Below are 12628 nucleotides of genomic sequence, written 5' to 3'. Positions count from 1 at the left end.
TGCTGTTAGTAGCAATTGGTCTAACTCACTGTTCTCAAAAGATCCTTTTTTAGATAAATGATCTGAACTTACCTCCTTGCTCATCCAACATAACCAAGGTCCTGATACCAGCATCCTTGCTCTATATTCCAGTGAGAATAACAAGATGAAACAGAGAGACAGAGATAGAGAAAGAAAGAAATTAGTGAAAGAGCTAATAATCAAAATCAAAGTTAAACAGTGAAGGGAGTTAATAGGAAGGAGTAACGGATACAGTCGTTAAGTATTAAAGAAACAAGGAAATAGGTATTGCATCAGTATCACAAAGACAGCCTTCCCCATCTTGATGTACTCTGGATGCTTACTGGAATTCTGAGAATTGTAGTCCCAACACTGGAGCTATTGGAGGGTAATTCTATAGTCTAAACAATGGCCAGCCTGGTTCAAAATAAAATAAGTGTTGCTATTTGGAGGACACCAGATTAGAATAACTCACCTTGGGATTCATGGCAACACTAGATAATTTTAGAAGGAAGAAGTCATTAGAAAATGATGGTTCAATTTTTGTTCTGCTAAAGGTAGGAAACTATTGTTTCAAAATTATTATTATTTTGGTCTACTTTGTTTCCCTCCAAGCTCTCTATAATTGATGGTGGAGCTAGATCACAACATGTACACACGGCACTGATGTCCATATTAGTGCATTTAATTGAACATGCATATGTAAAATTTTGTTTGCATGTGCTTTATTTTATTTATGTATATGTTAAAATATTTAGCAAAAACATGAAAACTAACCACAGAAATTGACCCCTGCTTATTAAATTGTCCATGTCACACACTATTTAAATATGGACAACTATCCAGTATGGAATTAGGATAGGATTTTGGCTAAAATACGTGTAGATCGATGAAGAGTCCTTGGTGCCCTCTGAGCTTGGTTGTTTGCTTGCAGACGTTTCATTACCTGACTAGGTAACATCATCAGTGCTGGTGAGTGTGGGGTTTGCTCCCTGTTTATATACAGTAGCTTGCCCTGTCTACAGTAGACAGATGAATCAGATAGGAATGAAAGGACAGGAAACTATTGTCCACAACCTATGCATGGGTGAAAACCTCATCCAAACTAATTTTTAGATTTCTCTCCCATATGATCACAATGAATAAATAAGACTGAAAACCTTTCAGAAGGATAGATAGAAATCACTTGTAGCCGCCCAGAGTCACTTGTTGAGATGGACGGCTATAGAAATCGAATGAATGAATGAATGAATGAATGAATGAATGAATGAATGAATGAATGAATGAATGAAGTATTTCAGGGTGGCCAGGTTAAGGAGTCTTAAAATTATGTGAAGAGGGATTTGTATTTCCTCCCTCTCCTATGCTTATTTTTGGGGAACTTTGTATGAAAATGACATACTTCATAGGTACAGGAGTTTCTTAGAACAATTGCAGGAGAAGAGTTGCAGGGACTACAAAATTACAATGAATGAAAAACTAGTACCATTTGTCATGTTTTCTACATAAGCAGTACTAAAAGAAAGTATTAAGCATCCAATGTTGCACTCTTTCAGATCCACCAAAATTCTTTTAATTTTCCTAAACCTGGGAGACAGATCTCGGAAACAAACAGAACACTGGATCAGTCCTGCAATATAATTACTTCAGTGTTCCTCTAACATCCCACTGTGAAAACTGTTTACTGCGATTACAGACTAGTCACAAAAAATGTAATTCTTCTCCTCTCCACCATGGTATTTGCTAATATGGAAACCCTGTCTATGTCTCTTGAGGCTCCAGATTTCCAAGAAAACTTCAGAAGTGCCCCACTTCAGAGAAGCCTTTCTTCAACCCTGTTGCCTCTTAATTTTTTTCTGACTCAGCCTATTTCAGTCAGGAGTCCATGCATACTTCTATGTGTAGTCACACTAATGTACATAATGTCACGTCCACAAAAGTCAAATCAAGGCTGAAGAAACGTAAAGGAAACATAGTAAGATCTGAATGTGAAATCTGGACCTTGGTTCTTGAATGTTTCGCAGGGACTGAGAGAGATGTAAATTCCAAATTCTCTACTTAGTGAAAGTGTGTAGAGAATGTTGTCTTTCAGAAGAAGACAAAATTCTCCATTAGATTGTGGGGGGAAACTCACCCAGCAAATACAAAATTAAATTATATTTAATAATCTAATATTGCTGCTGCTTTTTGCTTCTCTAAACTTTAAATCCAGAACATTATATGGTCAAAGGAAGAGCTAAGCACATTTTTTTCTCATTCTCACCTCCATGTGCAATACAAGGGTGCTAATGAACCTTCCAGTATGGAGGTACAGGTTACACAAAGATAGTACATATGCAAAGCTTTGAAACGTTATTCTAATTCCTTTTTCTCTCTGAGTGTTTGAACTGTTCAGCATTGCAAATTAATGGTGTTATTATTAAATCAGGAAAAACACTGCTGCCCAACAGTCCCGCAGAAACTTTTCATTTTATGCGCGAATAAAAGAAATCAACCCCAATCTACTATCAAAGTGCTTGGAGATTGCTGGCCAGCTGATGAGATTTGCACCAAACTGGTCTCCTGGCAACTTGAGCTCAAAATAAATAGATGCTGTTCATTTCCTGTGCTTTATTACTATAGGTTATAGTTTTCTAAGAGTTAACAAGTTAACTACTTGATCCCAATGATAACACTGGAATTTTGTATAGCTTTGCCACCATTCTCAAATTATTTCCTTTTCAAGGTGCTTTTATGAGGATACCTGCCATGTAGAAATTATGCATGTGATCTGTGTTTTGCTAAGACAGGGTTGTCTATGTAACACAGCACTTCTGAATAACATGGAGTCTTTGGTGGTCTCTGAGCTCAGTTGGTAAGAGAGCACCAAGGACTCCACAGTTCAACCCTGAGCTACAGATATTCTCTGCTGAATAAGTCAGAGGAAGAGCAGACTAGCCTATTGGCCTCAGTCATACCCATGTCCTATGGAGCATACCCTATTCATGGTAAGGGCATGATGCTGGGTACGTTTTGGGTGGTTTGCCACAAGTGCAGCCCAAGTCCATTTTTACCACAAGCATGCCCACACTGTGGTATGCAATGTAGGATCTGTGGTGTAAACTAGATTTAATGAGATTTCCATTTTCTCTCTCTCCCCCACCCCCAATCTCCTGCCCTCAATTTCTTTTCCTAACTACTTCCAATTCTTTTCTTATTCTGTTTGCCATTTTGCATAAGACTGTTGAACATCAAAAGGAACAGTAGGATGTGTATGTATTTATATGTGTTGTTTTCAATGTAATCCAATTTTAATCATGTGTCAAATGATCCACTGAAATAAGTGAGGCTTAAAGTAGGTAACTTAAATCCTATTGATTTTCATCATTCTACCTTAAATGCGGCTAGGTCCAATCCAATATCTTTTTACAGCTCACTCTTCATATTCTATGGGGTTTATCTGTTCTAATCTCAAAATATTTCTAATAGAATTAAATATTGGATGAAAGCCTGTCTCATTGTCCAAGCAAACACTGATGTTTTAATTTTCCCTAATTTTCCCTCTGATTTTACATGGCCATATGCAGGAGCACTGGAAATATTATGTACATATACTGTACCTCCAGCTGCAGGAGGCTTTACAATGGGATGCACTTTATCAGACTCAATCACTGTTCCACAGGAAGGCACATACGTATGAAACCTCTGGCTTCATGTTAGCAGTGTGAGCCTGTGTATTCACCCTAAAGAAAACACTTAAAGAACCATTTTCCATTTTGGAAAAGTCATTATGTATGTCTAACAAAAAGATGATTTGTCATGTTTTGAGAAGCCTCAGCTCCTGCTAGCCAGGAGGAAGATTCGAGATAAATCACAAAACCCTTACCTCTTCAACAAGCTGCAGCATACGACGGGTGCTTTCAAGCGACTAATACAGAAAAGAAACAAAACAAAACAGTGTTAACATTAGCAAACTGTTTTTAATTATACATTAATAAGACCAAGTACGTTGGTCAAATATTCCATCCTGCGCAGGTGATCCACAGGGTACCTGTTTGGGCCCAAAAACGTTTGCCATTGACAATAAATTCTGCTGTCTCTGAGGTAGGATCCAGGTTCTAGAACAAAGACCCTCCTCTCCCAGCTTAAGGATCAATACAGCCTCTTAGTGCTAGTCAGTGAAGCCCCCAAGCAGCTAACGGTGTTTGGGAGACTGCACATTGAAGTGGGAAAGATATCACTTCACAACCCAACCCCCACCATTGAGTGTCCATCAGTTGTTTCTTGGGCTGCTTTCAAAAAAGATTTAGCACTCTTTTGAAAAAGCATTAAAATCATCTTTAAATGTAACCCAACCAACTGGTGAGAGGCAGGAGAAGCCTGTTATCTCTTGGTTGGGATTATGCTTCTTTCAAAATGAGGGATCAGCTCAGAGAACTGGTGGATACAAGGAAGAGGCTGGTTCTCTTTTCCCACTGTCCAAACCAGAATGGGCCAGGAGGACACTGCCCAAGGACTGCAGGGGAGGAGGCAAGCCCATCCCAGCCTAACATGGCCAATAGGTGCTAGGCTGATCCCATCCATAAGCCACCACATGACTGCAACACCAATCAGGGTTAGTTGGTGAAGCCTATCAGATTGTAGCTAGGGTAAAACTGCTGCTAATTGTTGCCTGCTTGAGGGGAAAAACACTACTTTAAATCCAAAAAGCCAAAGATTACTTAAGGCTGCATAAAGTATGGGTGGCAGCAGTATGAGGAGGACATGGCAGAAAAACTAGGTTATCAAAGCATATTCATAGTTTCATCAGATACAACTGGGGAAGTTCCTTTGATTGCCCTATGGGGAAAGTTTAGCTTTAATAAGGTAGTTTCAAGTTATAATCTGTACTCTAGTTCAAAGGCAACAAATGACAGGTAAATGAACAAGGCAGTTTCCCCAATTTGCTGCCCTTCAGATATGCTCAGCTCCATGTACTGCACTTAGGCTAAGTCAAAGTGCTATCTACCTGTCCTTGAGTTGCTATTCCAGCTACCAGTTCTTATTCTGCCTCTGTTGCCTCTGTTTCAAGTCACCACAATTACCTGAATTCCTTCCAAGGTGATAAAGTGTAATGATATACATCTTGAGATTGCCTTTGGACACTGTTAGAACAGGGGGAAAACCCCACTTTATCACTGATAGAGCTGAGGAAAAGATAAGCCTGTCTCACTCATGGGTTGTGGGCAAGATGAGGCAAATGGAACATGGCAACATCAAGGGGACCTGGCAGAAAAAAAATGTTGCTAGGGAATGTTCATGCCATGGTTAAGTACAAGTGGGGAAAGGCTGTTAGAACTTAAATTTAGTGGCTCAGGAGAAATCAGCTTGAGGAAGGTTGTAATAATTGCATATATTATTACAATATTACAAACATACATACACATACATACATACACACACACAGATACACACACACACACATACTGTATGTATGTATACACACACACACAAAGCTACAATTTTCTGTTATAATTTCTGTCATTTTCTTTACCTCATCAGTCATCTGATCAGCCCGCTGCTGCATTTCTTCTAGCTCATTGCGCATATCAGCATCTTCTGCCATTGTGGCTATGAATGTGTTGGTTGGGCTTCTGGATCAACAGGTTATTTTTGTCCCGTCTGCAAGCCTAGAGTGCAGAAATAAGAAAAATAAATAAATACAAAGATGATGATGACGACGATGATGATGATGATGGTGATTTTGTGCCTTCAAGTCAGCGTTAACTCCTAGGGGCTGCCTGGACAAGTCCCTGCAATTTTCTTGGTAAGGTTTTTCAGAAGTGGTTTGCCATTGCCTCTTTCCTAGGGCTGAGAGAGTATGACTGGCCCAGCTGGCTTCCTGCCTGAGACAGTACTAGAACTCACAGTCTCCCAGTTTCTAGCCTGGTGCCTTAATCACTACACCAAACTGGCTCTCTTAATACAAGGAATACAGTACAATAAATTATGAGGAACAAATACCTTGATGAATATACATATTATTAGGGAAGAATAAATACTGGAGTTATACATATTGCAAGGTATACATCTGCATATTACAATAAGTACTTGGAAAAAAACATTAGATTAGTGATCTCACCAACAAATTGTTCCTGATTACTTGTGCGTCAATACCTGTATTTTCAAAAACACTCTTATGGCTTTCCTCATAAAGCCATTTAACTGAGGCAGGCAATGTTTATAAGCGAGAAAGCACTCATCAATTGTTCCCAAGGTGATATTGTGCTATTCCTGGGCTATTAGTCATTCTCCTGAATAGGAACCCAAATGTATGTTTGGTGCAATCACGAAGCAGAACTGATTCATTTCTGTTTCATACAGATACTGCATCAACTTTGATAAAGCAACAAGCCCAGGGAAAGTACGGATGCTAGGGGAAAGTATTTGCACTAGTTTTGTCCCAAATGTTCCACACTTCTCCAGAACTGAGATACGATAGAAATTCTGTTACTGGTAAGGAGCTGAAAATCACAATCGTTCAACTATTCCAGTGCCCCAGACTTCCAGACTTAGGGATCCCAGAACCCATTATGTAACTATATGCTTTTAACTGTGATCTTGACATTTCCCATACAATGGATGTTTTTATGATGGATGCATGCACACATTGGAAAAAATCCTCTCTTCCACCATAGGATAATTATTAGATCATCTTGGCATCACAAAATAGCATGTAAGCTTTTAAGTCTTCGAGAACTCTTCTGCAGGCAAGATGACTGCTTGATTATGTGCCATCAAGTTGTTTTTGACTCCTAGTGATCACATAGATAGATTTTCTCCATGACAATCTGTCCCCAAGACTTTCAGGTCTTCCAATGGTGCACCCATCATCACTGTAACTGAGTCCATTCACCTTGCTGCTGGTTGTCCTTGTCTTTTTCCTTCCACCTTTCCCAGCATTGAAGCCTTTTCCAGAGAACTGGGTCTTTGCATGATGTGGCAGAAGTAGGATACTTTGAAGTAGGCAAGAGAGCAAAAAAAAAGAAGAACACAAGGGCCCCAAGTGTACCAAGGACCTCCACCAACAGACACTTTTTCTTACAGGGCTGCTGATTACACAAGGGGAACAGGGAATCATACTTATCTCTGATCTCTCTGATTATAAGCAGACTGACCCTACTTTCTGTAATAGCTGAAAAAGTTGAAAGCCTCTGCTGGATTGGTCTTAAAATGTAAATAAGAGGAGGCTGAACATGAGAGTTTTTCTGCTTCTTTTGTTTTTGATACTATTCTTTAGCTCTCATAAGAAGAAAGATCAGAGTTGTGCAGGTAATGATTTTCCCTGTGACACTCTATGGAAGTGAAAGTTGGCCCTTGAAGAAGCAAGATAGGAAGAGTATTGAAGTTTTTGAAATTTAGTGTTGGAGAAGATTCCTGAGAATACCATGGATCATCAAACAAATCAAATCAGGTTCTCACCCCTGGCTCAAATAACCAGGTTCAATTTTGAGCACATTATGTGAAGACCTAGCTCTGTTGAGAAGTCTCTAATGCTGGGAAAGGCGGAAGGAAAGAGAAGAGGACAAGCAGAAGCAAGATGGATGGAGTCATTTACAGCAGCAATGGATGCACCATTGGAAGTCCTGAAGGACCGTGCTGGTGACAGACCCTCCTGGAGAAAATCTATCATGTGGTTGCTAAGAGTCAACACTGACTTGGTGACATATCAATATTATTATCACCATCTCACAGGAAGAGAAGGAAATGAACAAAGATTTAGGGGACAAGAGAACTGCCATAAAGATGACCTCATTTATTCAGTTGTGATCTGTTACTGAGGCAGAACAGAAATAGCTACTGGCACACAGCATATTATACTAGCATTTTTCTGTGCTGCCTAAAGGACTAGAGGAAAGGTCACTGGCTATCTGGATGTGCCCTATACACAGGACCAACTTATCCAATTAGACACAGAAATGTTTTAATTTGTTTTAAATCAGAAAGAATAAAAATGAAGTAAAAGTTACTTTCATGCCTTTTAATAAAAAAACAGGAAAGAAATGCACAAACTTTGAACATCAAACCAACGATCCTATTCATAACCTACAGTTAGCATAGTTAGTTAATTTAGTGTGAATAGTAAAATTTAGTGTGAATTCTAAAATTTAGTAACTGATGATAGACAACAGTCATAATAATTAATCAGCAACATCTGATTATTATTCCAAAATGAAACATCTATTATTTACTATTCCCTATTTCTCTGTACAAATATGAAGAAAGTATTGAAAATCATATGAAGTATCATTTTAATACTATTCTTTTTATGGAGGGAGGGGCCATGAGGGCAAAAGAGTCACCCAGAGTCACTCTTTGAGTGAGATGGGCGGTGACCAAATTCAAAATATAAATAAATACAAATAAATAAAAGTGCCCAGGGCCCACAAAAGTCATTCTGCAGCCCTGCCTATACAACATCATCCAGATTGGAGGGTAGAAATGGAAAGTTCTACCCCATCCAATTTTATTCTTCCATTAAGAATATGAAATAAATGGGAAGTAGAGAGGCCTAGTGTAGTCAAAGTATGTAAAATTTACATATGCACACACACCAGTCCTCAAGCATCTAATGAAGCTAATGGATAAACTCTGCTGAAAGCTTTGGGCCTCCACAGAAAGTGGAATTTCACCTTGAGCATTATTTTCAGCTCTGGCTAATGTTTGCTTTCCCTCGCTGACAAATCATTTGTGCAGGAGACAGCACTCTCCTTGTGAAACATGTATCTGTGCTAATTAAAAATGAACAAGAGGCAACTGCAGAGATTGTTGACACAACGGCTGCCCCGCAAACATGAGCGGGGTAGGGGGAGGGAGCAAGCAAGCAGGGATTAGCAATCATCTCTACTGAAGTCTCTGATTCATTTTTATGTAAGTCATTTTTGAGTCTCTCTCCCTGACGTGAAACAAAAATCTGGTATCTGCCCAGGAGGCCAATACTGAACACATAACTTCAAAAGGATTAGAGAGGACTGTTTCATTATCTGGATCATGCTAAATTGGGAAAGGTGCCTTCCAATTGCATTCCAAACATTTAAAAAATAATTTGAACTCCAAAGCAAATACACTCCAGTCTCCCTCTACTCCAGACTGGAAGGGTCTATTGCTGGGAGAAAATGGGTTATCTTACTGTGTAGTTCACACTGATGTTCAAATATTCACAAGTGGGTCGCAACAAAACGGCACTGTTTCCAGAAAATAAACCGTCAGCAGGAATCTGAAAAACTGTTGAACAAAAGCTTATACAGTACAGTAGTGCTAGCCATTGTTTTTATCTGCATGCCAAGAACGATAGACAGCAGTTGTGCTGTGTAGTTTATTGTTATACCTGGTTTGAATGTTGAGAAACTAACATAAAAAAAACTACAGCATTACAGTGCATTCTTGATTCTGCAAGTTTATATTTAGGTTATGTCAACGACCTCCCCTTAAGATTAACTAAACTAAATCAAAGCAGGAATGGTTCCCCTTCCTACAACATATCACACAGTATGGTAAATATAACCATCAACAGCCTGGCTTTTAAGGGGGCCTGAATGTTTACAAGTATTGCAAATTAGGAAATGTATAAAAAGGGGGAGTCAGAAATTAATAGTTATTATTATTACTTCCTTTTTTATCTTTTTCCTACTTTTTAGGTATTTTAACTTTTGTTAAATTTGCTTTGTCTATTTCTTATTTCCTTTTATCAATAGACACACACACACACAAATGAACAATACAATGGAGATCTTAATATTAATTAGTTCAAGACTGAAACTATTATCATATAACGAATACTTTGATGTGAATCGCAGCAGTTCTTTTTTTTAATGTTATGTTCATCTTTGGATAAAAACTCAAAAAATGTGATGCTTGTAACACTGACATCCTAAATTGCGATTAATACTGATAGAATTTTTACTTTTCTCTTTTTATTTTCAGTACTTCAAGTTTTCTAAATAATAGAATGTTAATAATTTTAACCAAATTATATAAACATTACTGCATTGAAATTTGCATTGAAATGATACAATGTATCAAGATTTATAACATTACAATAAAGAAAAAAAAGTTTACAGATGTATTTATATGTACTCCCAAACAATGAGAGTGAGGGGGATGGTTGTCTTTTGCTTTCTGCAGTATCAGTTTCTATTATTATTCTGGATCTTAAGCTATGTTTCATTTATTTTCAACAAACACATTTTTTTAAAGAACAAATATATTTTAATTGTCCCCTCAGTTTTTTCTTTCTGGTCAAGTGGTCAGTTCGGTATACTGGGACTATAACTGATAATGAAACAGGGGGAAAGGAATTGCATGTTTAGGTTTTATTGGCAAAATAATAGGTATAGGAATTTGCATGCTGTATCATTTGGATGGATGGATGGATGGATGGATGGATGGACGGACAAGTAGGCACAGACACACAAGTATATATGTTCACAGAGAGATCATCCATTATCTATTCAAGAGGAACTTGCATACTGTCTAGTTAACACACACACACACACACACATCTCTTCAAGGAGAGATCACTACTGTTTCATATCTCTAAAACAAGGATTAAAAACTTGCTGTTCTCTAGATCAGTGTTTCTCAACCTTGGCAACTTTAAGACATGTGGACTTCAACTCCCAGAATTCTCCAACCAGCATGCTGGCTGGGGAATTCTGGGAGTTGAAGTCCATCTGTCTTAAAATTGCTAAGATTGAGAAAGACTGCTCTAGTTGATACTGAAATACAACTCCCATCATTCCTTACCATTGGCCATGTTGGCTGATTCAGTGCAGCAAACTCTGGCAGGTTACACATTCTACACCTCTTGGAAAGTAGCTGAAGATAATTAGGGTTTTTTTGTTTTTTTAAGACATGGCTTAAAAAAACAAAACTGGGAAGAGAGAATTCTGAATCCACAACAAAAGAGTTTGAACATGGCAGGCACTCCCTTTGTATAGAATATTTCATTTTAAGCATAACATTTAATTTTAAGTATCACCTTGCAGTTGAAAACAGTTTTGTTTCTGCTCTTCCAGCTTCCAGTCTTGAAGCATAATATTGAGCCCCACTGATGCCCATTAATCCTTCTTTTCCCTGATTTAAGGCAAACATTATGCTCTCAATAGTAATGATGCTGCACTTTTTATCATGACTATCACTATTATTTTGCCCCAGTAATACTACTGATATTAGTAATATTTTGCAAGAGCAATACTGTATTATTTTGCCACAGGGAAAGAAATTTATTCTATTTTTTTCCTGAAAATTTCTGGACCCCTAATTATAATAATTTCATAATAGTTTAAGCAGAAGGCACTGTTGTTTTCAGTCAAGTCAGACAGAGAGGTCCAGCAGGGAAAAAAAGACTCAGCAGCTGCTTTTCAGTCACATCTGATATCACACCCCACACATGTGGACTTGTCTGAATGTATAATAACAATTAAGATTCAAACACAGAAAATCCAGGTGTAGATCCACTCTCTCTGGTGTATGTAGCACGTTTTCTACTTACACTCCACCAAAATATTTCATTTTTTTTTTTTTTTAAAGTTAGCACTGTTATATGATTAAACCAATGGAAATATAAAGTGTACATCACGACTAACGGAATAATAGCTGTCGGTGACTAAGGCAAATGTGTGAGCAAAGAGGGAGGGAGGAAGAGAAGGAAAGAACAGTTTATACCCCCTCAGTGCCTGCTTGACTCATGAAAAGCAAAAGATTAGCTTTCCCTCCCTCCCTCTTTCTGAATCCTTTGCAAATGCAAAAATGACATGCTAAACCTTTCACACAACCAGTGCATAGCTCAGATGTAAAGTCAGCCTTCTCAAGATGCTTCTACAATCTTGCAATCCCTTGCATGAACAGTTTAGGAAGGTATGATTCAGGCAACCTGTTCTTGTCCAGGGACCACAGAGAGAGGAACACAGAAAATATTATTACCTATCTTTGGTGCAAGAATAGAAATCTGAGTTTCTTCTCTGAAATTCTTTATATACTGAATCTCCAACGGTCTGGTGAGGTTGATGAGGAAAAGTCCAATATGAGATTATAAAAGAAATTAATTGCCCTATGCTACTTTACTGGGAAAGATAGTTTTTGAAAGAGCAACTCTGAAGGTAAAAAGACATTAGAAACACAACCAGCCCTAAGGTGTAATAACTAGCCTGAAGAATCTTTGATAGTATTGATACAGGGACACTATATGAAAGGTAAGAAAGTTTCATCTATCAGCTGATCCCAAGAATATTCAAAACCTGTTTTTGTTTGTTTTTGGCTTTCCTGAAATTGTAGGTTCCATTCTATGAATTCTGAATAAATCACTTGAAATAATAGCAATCACAAGGTGGGAGATACTGTCAGTATGGTCCAAAATAAAAGCAGAAAGTTAAGAGTTGTTTCAATATAAGGTTATTTAAAGTTGAGTGCCAAATGAACCAGACCTATACACTTTTGTCAATCAGCCTTGAGAACAAGACAATAATTTGGCTGGAATGATTCTTGGAACCTAGGTCTTGCCCATTGTGTTGGCTACTATGCCAGTCTTGAAAAAGTACACCAAGACTCACCCAAATCAGCGGTTGCAAACATGCCCATTCAATAGTAACATTAAAGAACATTTCCAGAT

General features: G+C 38.1%; 1 protein-coding gene across 2 annotated transcripts in view; it reads right to left on the bottom strand.

Annotated features, from left to right (window-relative positions):
• Positions 1 to 12628, bottom strand: part of SNAP25 (synaptosome associated protein 25) — a 52553-nt gene that overhangs the window by 14828 nt on the left and 25097 nt on the right. The window contains exons 2-4 of one of the 2 annotated variants that reach the window (XM_063316165.1): positions 5513 to 5648; positions 3866 to 3907; positions 73 to 121 (exon numbers count right to left, since the gene is read on the bottom strand). In XM_063316165.1, the coding sequence (XP_063172235.1) occupies positions 73 to 121; positions 3866 to 3907; positions 5513 to 5584 (163 nt within the window). In that variant the 5' untranslated portion in view covers positions 5585 to 5648. The remainder of the gene's footprint in view (positions 1 to 72; positions 122 to 3865; positions 3908 to 5512; positions 5649 to 12628) is intronic. The other variant, XM_063316172.1, reaches the window with a different exon arrangement.

This window comes from Candoia aspera, chromosome 1, assembly GCF_035149785.1.
Source record: "Candoia aspera isolate rCanAsp1 chromosome 1, rCanAsp1.hap2, whole genome shotgun sequence".
Lineage (NCBI taxonomy): Eukaryota > Metazoa > Chordata > Lepidosauria > Squamata > Boidae > Candoia > Candoia aspera.
This window is presented reverse-complemented; position numbering and strand designations above follow the sequence as displayed.